The 25,580-nt window shown below is 41.9% G+C and overlaps 1 protein-coding gene across 2 annotated transcripts in view; it reads left to right on the forward strand.

Moving 5' to 3' along the window:
• Rsu1 (Ras suppressor protein 1) overlaps positions 1 to 25,580 on the forward strand; it is a 173,902-nt gene that overhangs the window by 40,494 nt on the left and 107,828 nt on the right. For both annotated transcript variants that reach the window (XM_060372329.1, XM_021648483.2), the window contains 4 exons: positions 4,085 to 4,205; positions 9,392 to 9,510; positions 11,376 to 11,458; positions 11,729 to 11,843. In XM_060372329.1, coding sequence (XP_060228312.1) covers positions 4,085 to 4,205; positions 9,392 to 9,510; positions 11,376 to 11,458; positions 11,729 to 11,843 — 438 coding nt within the window. The remainder of the gene's footprint in view (positions 1 to 4,084; positions 4,206 to 9,391; positions 9,511 to 11,375; positions 11,459 to 11,728; positions 11,844 to 25,580) is intronic.

Consider the following 25,580-nt stretch of genomic DNA (forward strand, 5'->3'; position numbering starts at 1 on the left):
TGGAACCTTCTACACACTTGGGAGAATATTTGCTGAATTGCTGAGTCTGGGCCAGAACGTAAGATAGATGGACCTCCAAGACAATGTTCAGGGTATTGTTTTTTTTTTTTTGTTCATTTGTTTTTTGTGTGTGTGTGTTTTGTTTTCATTAAGTAAAGCTTGAAGGAAGAGACAGGGCTGTGCTGGGTTGTTTAGTCTGAAATTGTTAGGAGCCCCAGAAAGTACTCTGCAAACAGGCCCTGGGCTTATTATCTGGGATAAAAGGATCCCAGAAGTGGTGTGGTCTTCCCCCTGATGCAGAATGTCCTCTGGGAGCCTAGGAATACCAGAGAACAGTTAGGGACTTTCTCCTAAATCTAGCAACTGAACTATAAAAATTAGAGGAACTGTCACTGACAAGACAGAAGATGCTACTAAGTTCTTTGTGACAAGCAAAGTTCTACTTGACTGAGCATCTTAATTGGGGACCCCAGTGTTGCATTATTTAAATCTATTATCATTGATTTTCACAACCCTTTTCTTCTTAGATTCATAAAATTTTAAAAGCAGGTAGAAGAAGATTTAAAGTGACCACAATTCAGCTTTCTCATTTTACACTTAAGGAAAAAGAAGCCTAGAGAGGTTGACTGTTAAGTAAGGAGACACACAGGAAGGACCAGGCAGAGTCAGGAGGTATCAGAGTCAGCCTTTGAAGTCGTTGATCAGACAGCTCCATGTTTCTCTGCTGTTGTGTGCACAGGTCTTTGTGGTCCGTGTGCTTCTTTGTGGTCTGTAGACCCAATGCTCACAGCTCAGATATCTCACAGACGGAGGAGTGTTTCTGAGGCTCCTGTGTGTGTGTGTGTGTGTGTATGTCTTTGTGTGTATGTGTCTGTGTTTATATGTGTGTCTGTGTGTGTCTGTGTGCTCATACATGCTGTACATGTAGAGGTCAGAGGATTACCTCTAGGAGTCATTCATTTCTTATACCATGCAGATCCTAAGGACTGAATATAAGTCATCAGCCTTGAAGCCTTTAACTGCTGAGCCATCTTGCCGAACCCTTTAATTATGTTTTCAAATGCTTCTTTTTTGCTGAGATGTCCCATGGATGCCGTGGAATGTTCCAGGAGAAGCTTTTGACTGGTGAAAATTTACAGCACCTTTTCATAATAGTTGGGATTGTCTGTGCCATGTCTGCACACGATTTATTCGCCACAAGCTTTGTATTGCTAACCTTTTACATTTGTCATGGTTTTGTTGGAATTAGCTGGCCTTCCAAATACTGGCTCTGTTTCTACTTTAGATTCTGATAACCCTTCTTTTATAACTTGCTTTCTTTAAATAGCATAGCATGGCTCTCTTTATCCACAAAACATCACTATGCTAGATGCCAAGAGTGAAGCACCCTGCATACAGTTAGCATTCTCTGAATTTTGGTTGGATGAATGGTCTTCTGTCCTGACAAATCTGAACATTATATTCTATTTTTAACCGTGGCTGATGAAAAAATTTTGCAGTTTACAGGGAAATATTAGCTATATATATATTTTTTTTTTCCTTCCTTTTCAGCGTGAATGGAGTCTTAACACAACACATTCAAATGCACACCAAAAGGCTGAGAGAGGTTTGGGAAATTGAATGTGGGGTTATTGTTTGTGTCCACAAAACAAAGTCCTAAATCACATTTAACATAATTGGTGGTTTTAAATTGGACCGCTTTAGCCAGGAGAGTGAAATAATCTCTCATCCTGTCAAAGAGGCGATACCTTTAGACCAGTGCTTAATTGCATTGGCAGAGTAAGTTTGGGGAGGCGGCAGTAATTCTGGCCACATTATTCTTGGTTTGTGGCTAAATTGAGATCATCATTTTCTCTTGGTTTCAGTAACTTTCTTTATTGCTCTTCAGGCTAATCAGATCACTGTAGTGAGAGTAGGCTTAGTGGTAGCTCGAGGGTGGACAAGGGGAAAGGGTTAGGTCTCTGCTAGCTGCCCTTCACTTTGGTCTGCAGGGGAGTGGGTGATTCTGGGTAAAGTTTGATGACTTTCTTAGTAATTGTTTATATAAAGTAAACACCCCTTATTTACACAAAAAGTATGTATACCTAAAATATATAACTTGCAGCCACCCTGCAAGTTAGGCTCTCAGTCATTTGTATTATTATCCACCAGCCATTGTGGGATTCTTCCCAGCTGCCTAGACTATTTCATAAAACATTGGTCCCTTCACCTCCACTCACTTTGGGAACGGATGCAAGGCCCAATCATGGGACCACTGCCACCTGTTCCTGGTTCTCACATCCTCTACTCTTTATCTTTCATATCCCTCCTTTCGATGAAAGCATTTCCTTTTCATTGTCCCAAGCAGGCCCTCTCAAAGAACTTAGGCTGTTGATATCTGGACTATATTTCAGTGTTGAAAGTAGGGACTCAGTGAACATGAACGCTGTCTTCTTCTTTGCTTTGTCTCTCCTGGGAGCTACCAAGTGCTGTTCTTGGCATGGCTGTTTGGATCCGTGTCTCAAATGCTTGGAGTTTTCATACAGCTGTGCAAGGGTCCTGAGCATAAACACTCCTGGTTCTGAGCTTAGACTTCTCCCAGGCAGGAAGGCTGGCCAGCAAGGTGACTTTCCCAGCCTTTTAGGGGCAGAAGGAGAGGAGGGAGCTGGCGGACTGGGAAGTGGATGTGCTGATGTGAGATGCGGACTGCTTGCCTGTGCTGGGTTGAAGGCTGCATTGATATTTTTAGTGACCTGGAAAGTTTGGATCTTATAGTTTCCATGAACCATAGACAAGCTCCATGTATTTGCTTATAGAAAATTAAATAGCAAGTAGGACAGATAAATGTCAAAATGTTGAAAAGGTGCTCTTTCTTTCTGTCTCTCTCTCTCTCTCTCTGGCACACATGCATTCTACCAACTTAGAGTGGAACATATGTCCCTCAGTGCTATTGGATGTTGGTTAGAGGAGCTCTGGCTAACAAAATCCAGAAATTCTTAAGTCCCTTATATTAAAGGGCACAGTATATGCACATAACCTATGCCCATTCTTCATATACTTTCAATCACTGCTAGATTATATACAGTATATAATAGGTTGCAGATGCTCATTAAACTGTATTGATTAGGAAGTAATGACAAGAAAAGCCAGCAGTATAAGGTCAGTACAGTTGTAGCATTTTCTTTAAATGTTTTTGATCTTTGGTTGATTGAATCCCGGATGTGATTCAATAATAAATAAAGCCAGCATATATATATGAATTAGATGGTTACCTTGGAGTACTGTGTCACTTCCATTTGAAAAGGGGAGGGGAAGAGGGCTGCTAGTATTTTGTGTACCCTGAGTTCACACTCAACATTTTTGTTCCAAAGTAGCAGATACTGAGGGTTGGCTCTACTTTGGAGGCTTTTGATTTGTATTCACATGTGTGGATACAATAGGTGAGGCAAGGAGACTCTTGTAGGCCCCTTGTGGTTCTCTTCAGCTGTGATCCATGTGCTGCAGTTCACAGTACATACGACTGTTGGCTCTTTGGATTTCTGCATAAGAATGTATGGATCAGTTGCTAATGTGTGTGTTGATCAAAGCATATTATTCCAAGGGAAAAAATAAGAAAGGCAGGACACTGGGTTTTGTGCTGCTCCAGCTTGAGCTTCATCTGTGGTGGAGTTCAGTGTTAACAAGGGCAGCTCTTCAGATAGGGACGACTTAAGAGGTGTGAATCCACTGCGGATAGCTGTCCTCTGTTGGAGGGTCAAGGCAGCCAAAAGGAAGAGTACAACTGTAGCTGTTACACTCATGGCAAGGATGTGGGTGCTGTTCCCTGAGAGGCTGCTGGTGCTGTGGGGTTCCTGTCCTCCCATCATGCCTGTTTTCATCCTCTCTGAACGCCACATCAGTCAAGTGATCTAATCACATAGAAGGGAACATTTCAGCTTCTACCTGCTCATGAATTATTGCCCATGGAAGTAAGTAAACCCACAGAATGTAAATCAGACCTGGCCCGGATGTGGCTAGCACTAGAGCTTGACCTCATTCACAGTTGGTAGGGGACGTATGCGTCTTTTGCACCGTGAATTCACATGCAGCATCTCCATTCCCATAGTGGTGCCCCCAAACGTAGCAGAACTGAAGAACTTGGAGGTGCTTAACTTCTTCAATAACCAGATCGAGGAACTGCCCACCCAGATCAGCAGCCTTCAGAAACTCAAACACCTGAACCTCGGGTGAGTATTGGACGAGCTTGAGGAAATAACCGCCAGGCAATGAGCTTAAAGCCAGCTCAGGGTGTGGGCAAGCAAGGGAAAGAATTTATGTGATTACCACACATGAGACGTGGATTTCTAATTCCTTTTTACGTTTCAGGTTTTAGAAAAGGCTTATTGTTTTCATATTTTCTTTCAGTGTCCTCCATTAGTGCATATGTAATTGAGAGCTAATTGAGAAGCTAATTGCTGGCACAATAAGGGATTTTTTCAAATTATTTTTCAAAATAAGAATATTTTGTTTCCAATAAAATTTTATTTCTGTTATGTTGGCCAAGGAAGGACTGACTTGCATAGCGTTAATTGTTCAGATAAGCTGGACTTAAAGTTGGACTGTTTTCTCTGTGTATTACATAGTAATATTTAGAAAACCAGCTTCCTTCCATGCAGTGGCCCATCATGTTTTACTGTGATTTCTTGGCATGCTTCTGTGTTGTGAGGGTGAGGGACCCCACAGTGAAGAGAGGAGAGTTTGTTCAGCTGAGGTCATAGAACCTGGCATGAGTGGATGATAACAGTACCTTGTATCCATATATTGCTTGGCAGTTCTCAGAGTTCTTGTGCCAGCACTTGATCCTTCCCACGTTTTGTGAGGTGGAGAGGGTGGGATCAGTGCTTTTCTTTCACAGAGAGACAGCCAAGCTCTTCCCGTGAGCTTGATCCTGATTTGCTCCCCATTACCCCAACTTCCATGGCCGAGTGAGGTGGAGACCCCTATTGATTAGGGTCCATCAGACCCCAAGGATGACAAGTGGAACTTTGGAATTCCATCTCCACTGCCCTAGCTGTTAGCTGAAACTGTCCATTCATTTTTCTGTCTCTAGGCAAAGAGACCTATTCATTAAGTTGTGGACATTGGGTGCTGTAGTTATATTAGTGAGCTACATGGCAAGAGAAGGATGCTGGGTATTTTTCAGTCTCATAGGGAGTTTATGAAATCATTGTTAGTCTCTTCTTTCCATGAGCGGCTTGGTTAGAAATTGGTGTTTTGAAGGTCAGTTTGGATAGGAGACCAGCTTTATAAGATCTGCGAGCATGTGTTTGCTAACTTGTGAGAGGAAGAGAAGTGAAAGAGAGAACAACATCACCTCAGATAATAAAGCTTTCCCTTGCTAGTGCTCACCCTGGACCCTCATCAGCAAAACAGCAAAGAAAGGGTTCTGCACTTAGTTCTTGAGTTTAAAGGTGATTAAGTCCTGACTGGGGAGATAGCTCAGTGGGTAAGAGTGCCTGCTTTGGAACCAGGAAAGACTGAGCTCAAACCCCCAGCACTCATATCAAAGCCAGCACTTGCCTTGTTTTCTGTAATCTTGGCACTGGTGTGTGAAGATAGATACAGGCAGGTCCGGGGAGCTTGCTGGCTAGACAGCTTAGCCCAAGGGGCAAGCATTAGGAGCAGTGCGAGAACGTGTCTAAAAAATAAGGTGTGGACTGATCAAGACGCACACTCTTTGTCCTTCTCTGGCCTGCACAGGGCCACACACAGGTACATTCACCACACACACACACACACACACACACACCCCTTAAGTCATATGGTAAATTAGTGTACAGAATGCTAAAAATAGGCATAGATTGTTACTGTTAAGATGGTCAACTACAATATATATGTTTGTATATAAAGTGTATTATAAGGATATTGACACATAATACATATTTGGATAACATGCAATTAGGAAAATGACCTGGTTCATGTTAAGAGGACAGAGCATTAGTGATTTTCATCATCTTGTTTCACTAATTTATTTATTCATTTATTTCTTGACTATGTAAGTGCTTCTTCTGTGTCTGTATGCTAGGGGATCAGAAATGACTATCATGATGTGACCCTTAAGAAAGGGGCAGGCCGGGTCACAATTGTATTGGGGCTTATGGAACTGCAGTGGAACCAGAGACAAGGGAAACATTTTCTTATAGACAGCATCTCAGGAGGCTTTACACAGAGTGAACACTGAAACCCGAACAATGCATGCGAAAGAGTGTCTGGCTTAGACAACTAAGCAGGCATCTCAGGTCGAGAGAGTGACACATTTCCAAGCCCTGCAAGTTCTGGGGTATTTTACTGCCAGTTCACTGCTGTGACTGGATGCAAAATATGAGGTGGGTGGTGGTCAGGTGAGATGAAGGGCTAGCTAGACACTTGGGGATGCCCACTGCTTCCCTGATGGGTGTGTATTGAATTCCAGCTTGGTACCAGGAGCCATTTTAGGTAATGGCTGTCATAGCGCTCACTTCCAGTGGGGACACCGATGGCAAACAGATAGAAGTCAGTGATGGCAGGGACTCAGGAGTCCTACCCTGGAGCTCTGACAGCAGATTTTATCTGACTTCTGGTTAAGGAATTTGTCCCGAAGAGTAGTGGGTAGGAAATGAGAGCAGTTTTGTCTGAAAGCTCAGTGTGAAGAGGGCTAGTAGGAGTTGGGGTAAAGGTCAAGAGGCCAGTGGGAAAGCCACCTCTGTGTCCAAGTGGTCTGGGTCATGGCGGTGGAGCAAGTAGAGGGATTTAATTTAAAAACTATGTAGAAGGGAAATGTCAAGACAGTTACAGACAGGAAGGAATACCACCTAGGTATCTGGGATAGGCAGCGAGTGTGGCATTAGAGGTGGAGATATGTTTGGGGAGAATGTGAGCTCAGGCTTGGTTCATTTGACTTTGGGCTATCTTAGGACAGAAGGGTAAACTTTATGATCTTAGGTACATGTTTGCCCTTTTGGAAATGTCTGTATTTTTGGCTCTAAGTTTATTGATTATGTAAAACATTCAGTGTTTAATTCCATAGCTCCACAGAAGTTGCCTTTTCCACCAAACTTTTAGTTTATTGGGAAAGGAATTAGGATGGGTTTTAATAAAGGACTTTCTCTTTTTGAATGTCGTGAAGACTTCTGTGAAAGCAAGGGGAAAGCACATTGCAGGGGCTGCTTGGTGTAAGCAGGTAGAAAGAAAGTATGCACTTCTGAGACCACAAGTGCAGGGGTTAGGTCACAGTCCAACAGACACACTCAGCCAAGCCAGTTCTGAGTCTGCAGCATTTGCCGTTTGGTATGATGACTGCAAGACATGAACTGCATACGAGAAAGTTGTTGTTGTTTTTTTTTTTTAATCTGTCTTTAAAGTTTAAAGCACACCATATTGTGTATTTACAAGAAATGAAAAGCCGTGGATGTTCTGAGTTGGCAGGTAATACTGTCGGGGCTAACTTCGATGTGGAGGACCACACCCACTATTACGGACTGTGAGCCTGGTTTGGTGCTGGAATTCTGAGTGTAAGCACCTGGTATTTAGGGAACTGGGTGTGGTTCACAGACTGGCTCTGTAGGAATGCTGACCCACCCTGTTAGGAGCTGAGGCATCTAGGAGCTTGGTTTGTCTTGTGTACAGCCAGCCTGGGTCTCCCTCTACCTGAGACGTACAGATCCACTCTTCTCTTGGTTTCTCCTCTTCTCAGTCACTCGTCAGGAGGCCCGGTTAGTAGAGATGGGCAGCACTGTGCCTGTTATTAGAATGATCAATGGTTGGATTGATTTTTAGTGTCACAGTCTCCCCTCCCTTTCAGTGTCTGCCAAATCACACGGAAGTGTTTTCAAACTGATTTCAAGTATTCCCAAATTGGGCTATAATAAGAAAAGTAAAGGTCTTGGAGGATAAATGATAACACCAGGAATTTCTCTAAGATTTATATATATGTGTGTGTGTGTGTGTGTGTATACATACGTATGTGTGTGTATACATACTTACATATGTATGTGTGTATACATCTGTGTGTATGTATATAATTTGCTTCTCCGTTGTTGTAAAATGCTAGCCAAAAGCAACTATAACTACAAGTTACAGTCATCATCAAGGGAAGTCAAGGGAGGAACTCAAGGCAGGAACTGGAAGAAGCCACAGGGAAAACCCGCTTACTTGCTTTCTCTCGCTCATGTGGCTACCTTTCTTAGATAGCTCAGGCCCACCTGTGTGAGGGATGTCACGACCTACAGTGTCTGGGCCTTCTCATACCTCAGTGAGCCATGAGGAAATTGTCCCCACAGACATGCACATAGGTCAGTGTGATAGAAACAATTCTTCAGTTAGGATTCCCTTTTCTCAGATGTTTCTAGTGGACAACTAACATAAGCCATCACATTTATATGCACACATATAAGTGTTTATATATGTGTCATAATTACCATCTTAACCTTTTTATAGCGTATCATTCAGGAGTGTTATTTTCACACTGCTGTGCATTCAGTCCCCTGAAGTTTATTGCCTTGCAAACCTGAAACAACTCATTCCCCTCCTCTGCCACCGCCCCAGGTCCTGGCAACCAGCATTCTAACTTGAGGTAATTCTAATCATTAGTACATAGCTGTAGAGCTGGAAGTTGATTACCCCTCACCCTTAAAAATGAATGGATAAATAGGACAGAGCAAATACCCAGCATGCATGTTTTGAATCATTGTTTACACATGCTGAAGGAAGTTTCTCTTCAGATAGACAGGTATTTTGTGTGTTCATATGTAGAGTGGTATCTGAGTTTTCCTGTTGGAGGAAGGGATAACTAAAAATTTCCATACATTTCAGGATCATAGGTTGTCAGAGTAAAACTTTTGAACTGAGGTTAGTATTATATGATCTCAATGCGAGGTAAAATATGAAAGTCATCTAAGCAAAGCGATATTGATTAGAGGCAGGTGTCAGGGAAGGGGAGTAAGAAGATGTTAGAGGACTGGGAATTTCAGCTATTCACGAATGAGTCCAGGAGATTATTATGTACCACAGTGACAAGAGTTAACAATATTCACTGTATTTAAAAGTCGCACAGAGAGTAGATTTGTGAGTATTTGCATTTTTGGTAAATTCTCAGCACACACACAGAGAATGCTCATGAGATCAGGTACATGTTAAATACCAAAATGCAGTGACTCCTGCATTTCTGGCCATTTTTCCTAGCTACATGTTATATATATTATTAGTGTGACAATTTCTTCTGGTCAATTAAATATATGAATAAAATGAAAAACTAAGTGGCAGTCAGTGAGCGCAGAATCATGGTATACTTTTGGACCTTCATCCTGTTGAATTGGATTTGCACTGTCAGTTTCTGGTGTTCTGTGTGACTATGCGCCCTGAACCAGGTCACCTGTTCCTTCTGCCCACGCTGCAGCATGAACAGGTTGAACACACTGCCTCGAGGATTCGGCTCTCTCCCAGCTTTAGAGGTCCTTGACTTGACTTACAACAACCTGAATGAACATTCACTTCCTGGAAACTTCTTCTACCTCAGTGAGTAATGTTTAATTCTGTATATCTCCTTTACATGGTACTTTGGTTCTAAGAGTAAAAATTTATTTGCCAGTGCTGAGGCTTTTAAGAGAAATTATTAGACATTTATATATTTTCCCAACACATATATATTTTTCCATATACATCCACTATATATTTTTTTCCATCGCAGAGTCCTTTTGAATATTTCCTCAGCTCTAAGCAGTATTTATGTTTGCTGTGTAGCTGGCTGACACCACTGGGCAGAAGTGGGCTTAGTAATGTCGCATTAACTTTCCAACAGAGATGTTGATGTGAGATGTTGAGTCTCACATTTAGCTAAGAACCTCGATTTGCTGTTTAAAGGGCATGAAGGGAAAGAAAGAAAAAGATTACCCCGGTTGCTATTAATTCCCTGCAATATACTGCTCAGAGGTACTCAAGACAATTATTTGTTAAAAAGTATCCTTTCTGAAGCTGCTAACAGTTGTCCTGAAATCCAGCTGAGATGTTATGTAAGTCTTCGAAGAGCTCCCCTTACCGTGGACTGATTCAGTCTAGTCTAGAACCATTATGGACTGTTTAGCCTGTTCATCACCAGTGGTCACATGTTTAGCTTTTAATAAATTTCTTGCTATAGATATACATAAAAATCAGGATGACTGATTTTCCAACAGCTCATGAAATACTTGCAGAAGAGTAGTAGCAGGTTAGATTTCGGAATCTGTAAATAGTGTCTCATGCTGATCCTATTGGTGATGTTCTCTGTGTCTGTTTATTCACATTTCTCATTTACTCTTAAGTCAGGGTCTTATCTATATACCCTTGGCCTCCCCATAGAGACCACTCTGCTTTCACACCATGGTGATTCCCCTTGCCCTGATTCCACTCTAGAAAATATGCCACTTCTGAACCAGCCTATGCAGTTTCACTTTTTACCTCTTCTTAAAGCCCTCTGGCCTTCAGAACCAGACATTCTGAAGCACATGAAACCAATTCTAAATTATTTTCTTGGGCCACAGAGAAAATTATTTTGTTATGTATGTTAACATACGATTCTGTCAATTTTACCTGTGTTAAAATGCAAGTAGATAGCTGTTAAGCCAAATATTTAAAGTACATCCAATTAGACCTGCTTTGTTGTTGTTGTTGTTGTTGTTGTTGTTGTTGTGTTGATAGCTATTTAAGGGTTTTAGCCTTCAGTGGCTGAGATCATGCCATACTGTATAATCTATACATGAAATGACTTTTGGTACTTTGCTTGTGAAAGCCTTTAATCTCTTAAATCCATGTCATCATTTAAGTGTCTTTGTCTCCATATAGTTTTATCATTAAAGCAATGAAATAAAAGTAATGGGAATTAGTCTAATTATGGGAATGATGTTATGAAGATGGCTCCCATCTCTGGAAAGCCCTTCATCATTGTATTTATTCTTAACATTGTTCTATTTGTTTAAGAAAGTTCTAGTCTGGGGCAGATCCCTTTTGACAAAAGAGCCCCTTTGCTATGGATTCTGACATGGGTGGCACAGTGGTCCTTTCATCTCTTGAAATGCAGAAGCTATAATAAATGTGATCCAAAGCAATAGAGAAAAATAGCTATCTTTTCAGAAAACATTGAAACTGTGCCAGACCCTTCGTGCAGTTGTCCGAGTTGTTAATTGTGTCAGTCCCCGTGGATACAGATGTTTTCCTGGACTTAGCAGCGCCACAATCAACCAGTAAATCTGGGTTTGACCTGCTTGTTATTATTGTGAGTCCTAGGTGTGTCACAGGCTCTTCACCCGGCCAGGGTTATTAATCAAAGCTGACTCCCTCGTATCGATCAGACCTCAAACGGTTGGATTCCGAGGCACCCTGTTCATATATCGCTGTTTAATTTGCAGCCACCCTGCGTGCACTCTATCTAAGCGACAACGATTTTGAAATCCTGCCTCCAGATATTGGGAAGCTCACAAAGTTGCAGATAGTAAGTAATTTATCTAAATTCTTAGAAAATCAATTCACTCCTGCAGCCCTCGTAGGAGTGCAATCAAGTCAATTTGAGCAGGAGTAAGGTTTGTTTTGCAGGAATGAACTGGCGCTCCGGCTTCTGTTTCTTGTTTAGCCACAGACACTTTTAAATGAATTGAAAAGATTGAGCCTTGAAGGAATAGAGGGCCCTGGGTGAGTGTGAGTTTCTGTTGAGCACCTCTTTATGACAAATTGTTTTGACAGCTCCCTGTTTTCGTATATTTAGCTGAGCCTCAGGGATAATGACCTGATCTCACTGCCCAAGGAAATCGGGGAGCTGAGCCAGCTGAAGGAGCTCCACATTCAGGGGAACCGCCTGACCGTTCTGCCTCCAGAGCTAGGTAAGGTTGCTCACCAACAGTGCTGGGTTTAGTCATAATTATCTGAGCACTGCAACTGTGGCCAGCCTCTCTCCTCTCTGTGGCGCTCACTCTCCACTCCCTCAGGCTTCCGGTTCTGATTAAGTTAGGTCGTTTTTCATTGGCCAGAGCCCAGGTATTATGGATTGACTTTGTGATACAGCTTTAGGGAGCAGCATCTCAGAAATTGCTGATGGGGGAAGACAGGGTAGTGTAGCTTAGTAGTAAGAGTGTCCAAGCTTAGAAAGCTTCCTGGGTTCTCACTGGGTTAGTTATAGCTTTTATCAATGCAGTATTCTTATCTCATAGGTTTGTTTTTGTTGTTGTTGTTCCCTGAAATTTTCACCAGCTAGATAAATCATACTTATGATAGCTACCTGAAAATGCCTTTTTCCAGTGGTTCTGCCCTGATGTCATCTCCAGGGAGAATTGTTAAATGTGCATTTACTGCTAACTCTTTGCTCCCATTTCTGCTAATTTTGGTTCCCTGTGTGGCCCCAGGTAGATATGTGGCCACCCTCTCTCATGACCTCTGAACCCACAGTTTCTCTGCTGAGGCGATTCTGCCTTCTGCAACAATCTCATGAGTGGCATACACTTAGAACCCCAGCTTTTGGGAAATGGAGGTAGGGCCACCCAGGGCCACCCAGTGAGACTCTTCTTAAACAGACACAGTAAAATCAGGAAGTTCACTGACCTGTCATTTCTTCTATTCTTTGAGCCACCTGGCTTTCTTAAACTCATACTCTCGATTATCTGGTTCTCTACACCAAAATAGCACAACAACAAAACCCGCCAAAACAAAACAAGTATTTGTTGGAGAAAGTCATTTTACACATATGACTGGTGGTTTTCAAAGGCCAGCCATTACAAATGAGAATATAAGATGCCATGAGAGTAAGAGCATTTTCACGCCTCTCCTGCTAGAAGGTATTGAATCAACACCTAAAGAATGAGTTAATGAAGGGGCAACTTTGGATGCTAAGGTGTTAGGAGGGTCGCAAGCACTGTTTGGCTTCTGTCTAGTGTTGTACCTCAGCACAGAGACCATCAGCCACAAGTCAGATGTTTCACAGCCATGTGTGGCTCCTGATTGTCACATTGGAATCCATAGTTGTGAATCAAAGTGCGTGGTGAAAGATGAGCTGGGGTCTGGAGAGATGGTCCATCGGTTCAGAGTATTGCTTCTCTTCTAGTGGACTCAAGTTTGGTAACCAGAACCCATGTCAGATGGCTCACAACTACCTGTAACTCCAGCTACTGGAAACCCAACTTTTCTGCAATAGCCTTCATTCATGTGTCATACCCTCACACAGACACAGGAATACACTTTAAAAAAAAAAGAAAAGGAAAACACTTGACTTCATGGTGTGCATGCCACTCATCCCCACATTTCCATCTCCTTCAGCCCCTTTGTCGGAGTTAGGAGGATTGACTTGGTTTTATGATTTTTTGGGGCTCAAGAATAATTCGGCGCCTTTTCTTCACTGATTCACAAAGAGTCGAGTTTTGCTTCGGAAGAAACAAATCATAGGAGCCAAAAAAATTTGTTGTTGTTGTTGAACGCACTTGAAAACCTAGTAGTTGAGATGCTAAATTAGAGTCACAGGTTCCTGCCAGCCCAGGCTTAAAAGACTGTGTGTGAGATCTTATCTGATGCTGTTTAGTGAAAATTTTCTATGATGAGAAAACCTTCTTAAAGAAAGACTTGGGGCAGTAGTTGTTAACCATGGATTTTAGCACTAGAAATACTTGGGGACTTTTTACAGAACATAAGTAACCGCCCTTCTCCCACGCTATTGAATCAAAACTCCATGTGTGAGACACGTCCTCGTGTAACAGGATGAAGCTCGCTCAGCGCTTCTGACGTGTATCTTCAGATGGTGTGATTAGTAAAAATGGAAAACGCAAATATGCGTTTGGTTTCCACTTTAATTTCTTTTCCAGTTCTTCAAGCAGTGTGGTAATATAAAGTATTAGTGTAAGCACTTCTTCACTTGGATAATTTACTAGAAAAGTGCCTCATCGAACCAGAATGGGCCTATCTGTATATTTTATTCCATATTCCTTTTTTATTTTATGTAAATATTCTATGCCATTTCTCTGATATTTCCTTTAAGCTATCTAAGAGCAACTTGTATATATTTTTTACTTAGGAATAGAATTGAAAAGAATCTTCCATGACTTTATTTTTGCTAGCCATACCTAAAAAATGTGCCTCATAGTCTTTTTTCCCTCTGAAGTGAGTACTTTAGTTTGAAATATGCAAAAACTCCCAGAAGCCTTAGTTAACTAATCTGAAATTAAGATGAAGACTCTGGATTACCTGTTTTTGAGTGTTGGTTATTTTAAAAGCCAAGGGTATAACATACTAGTTGGTAATATAATAATAGTTGGGAAAGCCTTGGATGCCAGGGCACTCTGATAAGTACTTTCCCATGCAGTCATGATAATGATGAACAAGCCTTTTAGAGACGGAAAAACTGAGGCTTGGGGTGGGGGGAGGTGACATGTCCCTAAGGACACAGCTACTGAATCACAGTGGCCATACTTGAACCTGTCAGTCTCTCCTCCAGGCCCACACTCCTGACCACGGTGCCATGCTCACCCATATGGCAGGAAGAAGATTCCTAGACACGCACTTCTGAGTTGGAACCAAGATGGTGAGGAGGAAGGTTGAGACAGTAAGACCAGTTGCATGGCAGGCTTTGCTGGTCTATGAGTGAGGCTGGAATACTAGGCAAAGTGTGCCTGAGATGGGCTTTGCAAAATGGATTGCAATTTTGTTGTTTCCTTCCAAGCCACTTGCAATGTCTGTGCAGTTCTTGTCTCCCAGTGAGGAAGCATCACAGTAGGAGTGGCTTCCCTTTGTGAATGTGATGCCTAGCGACCATCCAAAGCCCCTTCTCTCATTCAGCTCATCCTCTCTGTCTCTGGCTGAAGGTTTGTTTGCCTCTGGGTATGTTTCACCCTGTGTATGGTGATTTTCTTTATTGTATTTATTGTTTACATATTGGAATAGGCAAGGTAAGTGCTCCTGAGATTTTGTGAAAATTCTTTCAAATAAAGCCAGAGTTTGTAATTGGAAACCTATTGGTGAGAGAATTTCAGCCTTTCAAAAGAATCCAGATGAGTTCTGACTTGTCAGATCCAAGGACATGAAGGAACACAGCAAAATGAAAAGCTGGGCTTGTTTGGAATTCTGTGACTCTTTTTCCTTGTGTATGTCATTTAGACCGTGTTTCTGGCTTCTAAACAGAATAAAACACTTGCTTCTGTGTCAGTCTATGTACCCTGTAATGGCTCTACTGCCATCACTCAAGGCTCATGGTGTGAACACTTAGTACCCGGTTTGTGGTACCATTTCAAGCTCTGAAGCCTTTACTTGGTAGAGCCTTGCTGGCAGAACTAGACCATGAGGGGAGGGGTGTCTGATGGTTTCAGTCACTCTTCCCAGCCAGCTGTATCTGCTTCTTAGTCTATAACTGTGTGACTGCCATTGCCATTGTTGTGATTGAAATCCCTCTGAAACCAAGAGCCAAAATAAGCCTTTTTTCCCTTAAGTAGTTTTTGTCAAGTAACTTCTCAGCATGATGCTGAGTGATATCACTAGAGTGATAGCTATAAATCAGAATGAACTGCTCATTCATTCATTCACTCATTCAAGAATTTATTAATTTCCTTCTTTAGGCCAGTTTATTTTTTAATTCTGAGAGACTTGCCTTCCCAAGAAGTCAACAAGCATTTATTAAGCCCCTGTTTTGCATATTTGCTAGGCATAATAAGAGAGAGCACCCCATATGGAGCTGTTGTTCTAAAGGGGGTTACAGTAAAAGGTAGGGAAGGAAAATAGACAAAGACACAAAAAGCTAGGTAGGTGAGTTGAGATTATATAACACAAAGTGTTAAAAATCAAGCCTTAGCAGAGTGATGGGTAATGGAAGAAGGATTTTGAGAAAGCTTCAGCCATAGTTAAGGAGGGAAGGAGCCTCCCAGACAGAGGTCGCAGCTGGAACTGTTAGGCCCAGCAGGAGCCTAAGTTTTAGAAGCGATGGAGAACTCAGGAGACCAGATCTCATCATTGCAAAATCGCAAGAGGTTTATTTTAACCATTGCGCAATGGGGTCACCCCTGCCAGTCAGCAAAGAGTGGCACCGGGAGACAAAGGCCTTGGGTTTTAAAAGACAAAACGTGGGAATTTTGAAGTTGCAGTCTTGGCAATTCAGGATTGGTTGAGGAAGCTATAAAGTGAGATAATTGGTTAGTCTTAGGTGCTCAAGCTTGGCCAGTCCTGCCAAGTGTGGATGCAGCTGCAATTAAAGGTGGTTAGCTCATCTTTGAAGATCAGGGCTGCGGGCTTTTGGCTGGAGGTCAGGAGCTACTCAGAAGAAGGACTGAGGCCATTTGGGTTGGTTGCTAAGAAACACTATCTCGAAGATAAGGGTCTGGTCGTTCTTTTAGTGAGTGAAGGTCAGCTTGCTCGCTTTTTTTAAATATATATCTGTTCTCACAGGGTCACATTCTTCCGTTCTCTGGAAAGGTACTAAGAGGCTTTAGCTTAACCTGGACCTAAAACTCAAAACTATAGGCTTTAGAAGACATATAGGTTGCAAAGTTAGTCTGACCCTTTCAGAGCCAAGGTCCTTGTCTGGCTCCTGTGGGGGAAATAACTTGAGAAGTTGTGTAAATGTAACAGAAGTTGTGAGTGGGGAAATGGGTAAGAGAAGGCATTAGTTACTTTTTAACTGCTGAGATAAAATACCAGGACAAAAAGCCACTGAAGGGAGAAAGGGCTTATTTAGTTTACCCTTCCAGAGGGTCAGACTCCATGATGGCAGGTAATCTTGGTACAGAGGCAGGGACAGGAGGTTGGCGGATCACATTTGTCAAATCAATACACAGGAAGCAGAGAACGAACAGGAAGTAGGGCAAGGCTAGAAATCTTCACATCTGTTTCACAGTGTCCTGCTCCTTCCACCCAGCCTCTGCCTCCTAAAGCTTCATAACTTCCTGTCATAACCTTTAATTTCCTGTTAATAACCACCAGTTATTACATATATTAAAATACAGGAAACCACGGGGGATATTTCTTATTCAGACCACCACAGAAGGAAAATGGGAAAAGCATGTCAGAACGCTGGCTTTTCCTCCAAGTGAGCTGGTTGCACAGATACCTCTAGCCCAACCTATAGTTCTCAACCTATAGGTTGTGACCCCCTCTGGGGTCACATATCAGACATCCTACCTATGGGGTGATTACATTACAATTCATAACAGTAGCAAAATGACAGGTATTAAGTAGCAATGAAGTACCAATGTTCTAGAGCAACAGAAGTATAAGGATGAATTTTTTTTACGTGTCTGGAATAGGCTTTCCAATTTGCTGACACCTATATTTACTGAAGCCCCTCCTAGAAGCTCGGAGATCATTGAAAGCCTGTAGCGTGAACTGTTTTACAAACTTGCGGAGACAAATGCCTTTAAGATTGAAGTCCAGGAGGGAGACATTTCAGGTGACAGTAGTTTAACTCACTTAAACCTTCTGTCTCCACCTTGGTGATCTTGATGAGGAGAGCCACCTATGAATCATTTGCCAAATCAGTTGAGCCTCTTCCATCTATACTGTTTTCTTTAGTTCACCAGAATCATTAGCCGAGCTGGCTTCATTGTTTAATTGTCTCTGGTCAAGTGAAAATGAACACATTACATAACATGCACTGTTTTTTAAATATACATTTTCAGTAAAAGTTCTATTTTCTTTTTTTTATGTTTAATTCAACTTCAGGATAAGGCCTCAGGATAGCTTAGGTTGGACTCACTCACAGTCTTCTAAAGTGCTGATTAAAAAGTAATTTTAATATCATAAAAAATAATTATCCTGTTATTTATTAGATACTTAGATGGCTTCAGCTATTTAGTTAATCAAGTGCTCATGGGCAGAGGTTAGTCTAGAGGATAGTTAAAACTATATAATAGACACCCTTCATTAATTTTAAACTTCCTTGTAGAAAATGCCAAGATTGTCCCTTGAGACCTTAATGAACTCATGTTGATTCTTCTGTCCTGCCTGCTGTATTTTTCCACTGTTGCTATGCATGCTTGAGTTGGAAATCATGCTGTTACTCTCTAACTTGGGTGCTAGTCCTCCCCAGAGAGTAAGACAGTGTGGGCACCTGGCAAGCACCCATGGGGTGACTCCTGTGTTACCCTCGTTAGCATTCTTTTCTATTTATTTCTTTACGTCTGTTAGAAGAGGCAACAGCTGATTAAGGCCTTGAGGTTCCTGTAGGAAGCCTAAGGCATATATGTTCTTGAGGAGCCTGACAAAGGGAATTTGGAAAAACAAAGTATCTTAATTTGATTCTGAAATGTGCCCACAGGCTTATGTGTTGAATCGATCTATTTTATATAGAGATTGACCCTAGATTTATTCTCTAGAAGGCTCGTGCCATTTTGAAAGCTGTGGCACCTCTTGAGGGGTTGGTGGAAGTTGGGGCATGGGGGCCAGCACTTGTTGTCCCTGGTTGTGTCACCCTTCTGCTTCCTGGTCCTCTTCTACCACCATGAACTCCATTTTGCCTTTCCAATCATGGCGGACAGAGAACTTCCAGAGCCATGAGTCTTATCTCTGCTTAGTTATTGCTGTGGTATTTGTCAGAGTGACACAAGCAGCTGACATGCATAGGTAAGTGGGTGGAGGTTTCCTGAGATGAGCCAGGGAGAAGGGAAAAGAAAGGAGATGAGAGGAGAGAGCCTAGAAGTTCCCGAGCACCTGTGTATGTTGACATCATTCATGTGCTAAGTATTTTCTTGTTTATAAAATTATGTTAGTTTTTCTGTATTGCTGTGAAGGATTCATAAAATAATATAAGAAAACTAATATTTATTTAGTATGTAAACATGTCCACTCAATATTTTTATTCATATTTACTTGAACTCTCTATTTTACCTGGCAAAATAGGGGTCCTTCTTTCCATTTGATGAGTAGCAGAATGTTGCTCCTAACGTTGTGTAGGTTGAATGCTATACCAAGTACCCACGGGAGGTGTTATGATTTAAATCGGAAATGCACCCACCCCAGACTCATATATTTGAACACTTGGTCGCTTGGCTGATGGCATTGTTTGGGGAGTTTGTAGACATGAGTGCTAGCTGGTGAAATTGGGTCACTAAGAGCAGGCATTGAAGGTTATGCCCAGTCTGGTTCTCGCCTGCTCTTTCTGCTTTCTGCTCAGCCACAATGTGAGAAGCAGCACCCACAGGCTCCTGCTGCTAAAGACATGGCTGCTTCTGCTATTATGCCCTCCCCTCCATGTTAGACCGTGTCATTCAGAACTGTGTGCCCAATTAAACCTCTTCTCCCTTAAGTTGTTTCACTCCAGTATTCTGTCCTGGCCACGAGAAAAGTAAACACAGGGATCCAGCTGGGACCTGGCATGTGGAAGCCAGGCCACTGTGTGTGGTAAGGTCACCAGATGAAGAAACGACCTTTTTGCTTTATGCCTTTGTAGGATAGAACAATATATAGATTGGTCTATGTAAAGAACACCAAGAACATCTCGTTTTTAAAAGCTCTATAGATTAACAAAGACACCTAATGTAAAAGACCTACCGCTAAGTCTCGTGAAATGGTTGGCATGTGGCTGAAGAGACACACCACCAAGCAGCAAAGGCTGGTTCATTTCTATTTTTCTTTCAAATTTGTTAATTACATCTCTCTCACTCTGCGTGTTTGTGTGTGTTTATGTATGTCTGTGTGTCTATGGTCTGTCTGTGTGCGAGCACGTAAGTGAAGGTTCCTGAAGAGGCCAGAAGAGGGCGTCTGGACCTGGAGTTACAGGTGCTGGGAACTAACCTCAGTCCTCTGCAAGAATAAGTGCTCAGCAATCTTTCCTGGGCCTGCAAGGTTTTCTTTCTGCCAAAAGCCATTTCACTTGTATAAGTACAATTTGCTTACCCACATCTTAAAGCTTAAAAAAAAAAAAAAAACTTAATAGAATTACACAATACCTTAGTTTTTAACACAAATATCTCTATTTTCCAAGTTGTCTCCTAAGCATAATCTCAGTTCTGTGTGTTCTGGAAGGAGAGCACTCTGGCCTGTTTGTAAGATTGACTCCAAAATGGACCATGATTTACGCCAAATTACATTATTGATGTAGTTTATTTTTCAGACCTGATTTTTAGTTTGGATCTCTTGATTTCAAAAGTAAGTATTCCTCCTAGTAATTTGTAAACATGTTGATATTGAGCCAGTGAAGAGGTATAATATCCCATTAAATGACAGATTGTAATGATCCCAAATATGTTCCCTAATTTTATTTGAAAAAAAAAAAAAAAAGAATGTAAAAGGAATGATTTTTTTTTTAATTTTTTTTCTTTCCAAACTTTGAATTTTGACTTGGATGGTACTGCTGGCTGGCTCTTCCATGTTATTCCTGTGGTAATATATCTTTCACCAGACTTTACAAAAAAGCCATGTTTCATATCTTTTGATTCCCCATGGCCTTTAGTTGATAATCAAAAATGACCCCCTCTCAAGCCTCCTCCATGATATTTTTTTAACAAGTCCCATTTTATATATTCTGTTCCAGTGAATCATTGCCCCCAGAAAATGCTTTAAGCATGGATTTTTAAAACTGCTAAGTGAGCTGTATTTCTACCTGGTGAGTTAGTGCCATAAAGGGGGTGGGAAGCTGTGTCATATCAAACATTTCCGCCGTGCGGTATAAATTTCAGGAGGCGCGTCAGGTTCGGTGTGATTGAACACGTGCATCAATCTGTGTTAGCACCAGCTGGGAATGCTTGCCACTGTTTGCAGTGGGCATCCTTTGATTTAATAGGACACTAAATGTGTTCTTTCCCTGGGAGAGATGCCGGCAGTAACCAAGCTCCCAGATTTAATTTTTTGTTATCCCACAGGCATATCTGTAAATACAGTTCTCATAACCCGAATACATAGACAATGTCTCATAGTTATGTGGCATCGCTTTTCAAGGCATCCCCTGTGTCTTGCTCCCAGCTCGAACAACAACAAAAAAGGCCATGTTAGGCTCAGTTTGACCTCCTATAGTGTTACAAATGTGAGTGTGAACCTTGTGGGATACGAGAGCTGAGAATGGAGTAGGATGGGGATGGCCTGTTTTTGTTTTTTTTCTTAATATTGTCGACACCAAGGATCTAGTGATGAGACCCAAACTCCTCTTAATCATGACTCATCACAGATCAGCTTTAAAAAGAAATTCTTTAAAAAAAAAGATGTATTTATTATGTATGCAATGTTCTGCCTGCGTGTGTGCGTGCACACCAGCAGAGGGCAACAGACCTCATTACAGATGGCTATGTGACACCATGTGGTTGCTGGGAATTGAACTCAAGACCTTTAGAAGGACAGCCAGTGCCTTTAACCTCTCAGCCATCCCTCCAGTGCCACCGATCAGCTTTTCAGATTATGTTTTTGTAGACCTTTCTGTAGCTGTTCATGTGTTCAACCTAGTTCTAGTTTCCGACAGTGACTAGTCGAGGATGCGCTGGAGGCACTGGCCTGCGATGCTTTGAGAAAGCCTGGGCTTACACTAGGCCTCATTACAACCTCCTTGGACAGCCATATCCAATCTTCTTTTTCATACTAATTTCTGTATAGGAGGTGTTTTTGTCTGCTGGTTTTGGGGAACTTTAGTAAATGAAGCTTTTTTTTTTTTCTCTCTCTGATAATAAAAACCTTTGAAAGTTTGAGTTTCTTTGCTCAGATTTTGTTCTTGCTAATTTCCTTTTTTCCTTCTTACTTTTGCTTCAGTTTGATTCATTTGTTTGTTGTTTGTTTGTTTTTAGCTCTGGATGAGAAGTTAGATTTCTTTTTTGATGCCTCTTCTAAAATAAGCATTTAGAAATATAAACATTTTTCTTGTTACTATATTAGCTGTATGACACATATTAAGTATTTTCATTATCTTTTAGCTTAAAATAGTTTCCAATTCCCCTTTTGATTCCTTCTTTGACCTTTTAAGTTATTTCAAAATTGAGAATTTTCTAGATTTTGGCCATTTCTGAGTGTTTCTTATTTCAGACTTTCAGTGTTGCAGAATTTCTAGCCTATATCTTTTTAACCCTTAAAATGTGTTGATTGATCTGTTTTGCAGTCTACTGTATAGTAGACAACATGTATGTGTGTCCATCTGTTTTTTATTAAATTGATTTATTAAGCAGGGTCTCATGTAGCTCTTCTCAAACTTCCTACATAGACAAGGATGTTTGGACTTGTGATCTTCCTGCTTCCCTCTCCCTGTTGCTGGGCTTGAAGGACTGCACCTCCGCACCTAGTCTATGTGGCACTGGGGTCGATTCCAGGGCTTTCTGCATGCATGGCAAGCACACTATGGTCCGAGCTCCATCCTCGGCCCTGAACAGCATGACACTGAGAACATGGACTTTGCTGTCTTCTTTTGCAGGTGGCATTTTGCCAATGAGGAGTTACTTTACTTGGAAGCAACTTCATTCTTTATTTTTTTTAATTTTTTTACTATTAATTACACTTTATTCATTTTGTATTCCCCCATAAGCCTTTTCCTCCTCCTCTCCCGATCCCACCCTCCCTCCCCCTTCCTCATGCATGCCCCTCCCCAAGTCCACTGATAGGGGAGGTCCTCCTCTCCTTCCTTCTGATCTTAGTCTATCAGATCTCCTCAGGAGTGGCTGCATTGTCATCTTTTGTGGCCTGGTAAGGCAGCTCTCCCCTCAGGGGGAGGTGATCAAAGAGCAGGCCAATCAGATTATGTCAGAGGCATAATCTCTTCCCATTACTATGTAATCCACTTGGACATTGAACTATCATGTGCTACATCTGTGCAGGAGTTCTAGGTTATCTCCATGAAGTAGAAAGTTTGGTCTAGGTGTACTAGGTGTACTAGGTAGCCTAACTACCTAGAAATGTCTTCAGAAGGAAACAAAGATGAAGATGGGATTTCCCTGATGTGTCTCCCTCTTCTGATGGTCTAGTCCTGAGCTGCAGCATTCCTGATCTTGAAGCACTCACAGCATGATTGTCTGGCTTTACTTCATGTTTCTAATGATTGATTATGCATACTAGATTTATCCCATTCCCCAGAGTTCCTGCATATGGCTATATTTACAGTGAGGTCTCTGCGTTCAGGATGATCTGGACATGGTGGCTGATTCTCTGCAAACTCTGGTAATGGTTCAGTTACATCTCTCTGGAGTTGCCCCCCTTCCCCCGGTGCTTTTCATTTTGCTTTCGTAGATTTGAGGACACTTGTACTAGATGTCAGTGTTGTTTGCTCAGTGACTCGTGGAAATCCTTCTGTGGCTTTTTTTTCCCCCAGCTCCTTTCTTCCTGCTTCCTCTAGAGACACATTGTGATTTCTGTTCTTTCAAGTCCGCTCTTCCATCGTGTTTGATTTCTCACTTTAGGCTTAACTACCTAGAAATGTGTGTGGGAGAAAGCAATGATGAAGATGGGATTTCCCTAACGCATCTCCCTCTTCTTATGGGTCTAGTCCTAGATATCTTTTCTGAAATCTAGAAGCACTTAATGGCATTATTGTCTAGCTTTACATATTGAGCCTAGATGCAGAAACCTAGACGCATTTTGAAACCTGCCCATTGGAGAACAATGACCTAGCGGTACCTGTTCAGCACAGCTTTAAGAAGTTGGATTTTCAACCATGCATTCACTGGCAGTGTTCCTTAGCAGGGGCACATCCCTAATCATGATGCTTACATGTATCTTTTGAAACCATTTCCCTCTCATGTCTTAAACCCTCAGGACAATCTCTGGGTCTTAATTGCATTTGATGTCATCTCTTCGTCATTGTACCTAAGACTGTATTAGCTTGCTAAGTTCCGTTGTGCTGGTCTGTCTCCCCATTGTGCAGGTTGGAGGTCTGTTACTGAGGGCTGGGTCTTCCCGAATGTTGAAGTTGTAAAGGAAGGGTCCCATACCGCCTTCCTTCACCCATGGAAGTTTGTTTCCTCTGTCCTCTCCACCCTGTGTCTTCACCTTTCTATCTACCCAGTGGCTTCCTCTACTCTGGATGCCATGGAGACTGGATTAATGTCCACTCATAGGACATTGTTTTAAATGAATCACCTCCATAAAGTCCCTGTTTGCAAATACACATTCTGAGATACTGGGCCTTGTGTAAATTTGGGGGAGAGGACCTAGCCAGTTCTCACCTGTCCATGCTTACAGATGGCTGTCTGTAGCAGTATTTCATGCCCTTTGATGTGCTGTCATTCATTGTTTAGTCCCTTTAATTCTTACAGCTACTGCTGTATCTTAAACCATTATTGTTAATTGTCAGAAGATGTTAATTCTGTTGAGAAACCCATGAAGCCAGAGTACATTTCCACTTAGGAAGTTTTGTGAGGAATTCGGGAACTATTAAGGTGCCCTGTAATTACCCATGGAACCTTCGGTATAACATTTCTCTCCCTAACAGTCCTGTTTTAACTTTTTGTTTTAGGTTCTTTTAGCCAACTAGTAGCCTACTGCCCCCCATGTAAGCCTCTCAGACTTTTCTATGGGTTCATGTGCACTACACAAATGAAGGTTAGGAATGGAGCTCCTGTACGTGAATGCGTTGTGCTGAAGGGAGAGCTGCAGGAAGGGAAATACATCACCCCCCTTGGTCCCTTCCCTTTTCAAATCCAGTTCATAGGGTAAAGTGGTAGATGGTCATATATTAAGCTTTAAAAGAAGTTGGCTTTCCTCTTGCATTTAAAAGGTTATGTGCTACAATGTGAGACAGATAAATCACAATTCACTACAACAACTGGGTGGCAGTCAGTTACATAAATTGCTGGTGAAACACTAAATCTGTCACTTTGTGTGTTCTGACCATTTAGCAATTGGAACAGTGTTAAGAGAGCCCGCTGACTGGAAACCACAGAAGCAAATGTAGTGGCACATGCAATTAGCAAGATCAATGGTCAGTGTTAAAAGTTCATTGTTTGGTCATTTCAGTTGACTGACTCGAGTGAAAGCAATTGCTATCCCAAAGCCTAGGCTAGCTGTAATTTGTTGTAAGAGGATGCAGAAAATGACTCAGCCAACCTGACATCCGAGAGAATGTGCTTCTAGCACAATGTCTAAAGGATGGGGCTTGCTTGCATGATCATAGGTGGGGGGAGGGGTGAGAGATTATTTACTTGAGCATGGACAATTTACCAGTAGCTACCACTGAACAGGACTCCTTTTCTCCTATCAATTATTAACTGTCTATAGCTTTCTAGGGAGGTGATGGTGGTGCTGTGTGTGTGTGTGTGTGTGTGTGTGTGTGTGTGTGTATGCATGTGAATGAAATTTTCTGGTCTTTGTTGCTTCCTTAACGGTTCTTTGAATATTAGTTTATTACAAATTTGTGTGTTTTCTTGCCTGTTGGATTGACCACTGTCAGTTCTTAGTCATGACGTTGACTACAGCTTTTTTTGTTCACTTAGAGTTTTACTGGGCAGCACTGTCTTTGCTGTTGTTGCCTTGGATCTTTCATGAATCTGGTCAGCTAGGGGCCCTGATTCACAGGTGAGTGCTCTGGTTGTGAATAAGTTCCCCCAAAGTTCATGAGTTAGGAAAGAAAAAGCTCTCCATTCATGCAGACACTGGTGACGTATGACGAGGAGCCCATGAGAAGTAAGTACAGTTGGATGAGATCGTGTGGATCTGGGTCACTAGATGGGATTAGTGGCTTTATGAAGAAGAGA

Source organism: Meriones unguiculatus, chromosome 19 (assembly GCF_030254825.1).
Source record: "Meriones unguiculatus strain TT.TT164.6M chromosome 19, Bangor_MerUng_6.1, whole genome shotgun sequence".
Taxonomy (NCBI): domain Eukaryota; kingdom Metazoa; phylum Chordata; class Mammalia; order Rodentia; family Muridae; genus Meriones; species Meriones unguiculatus.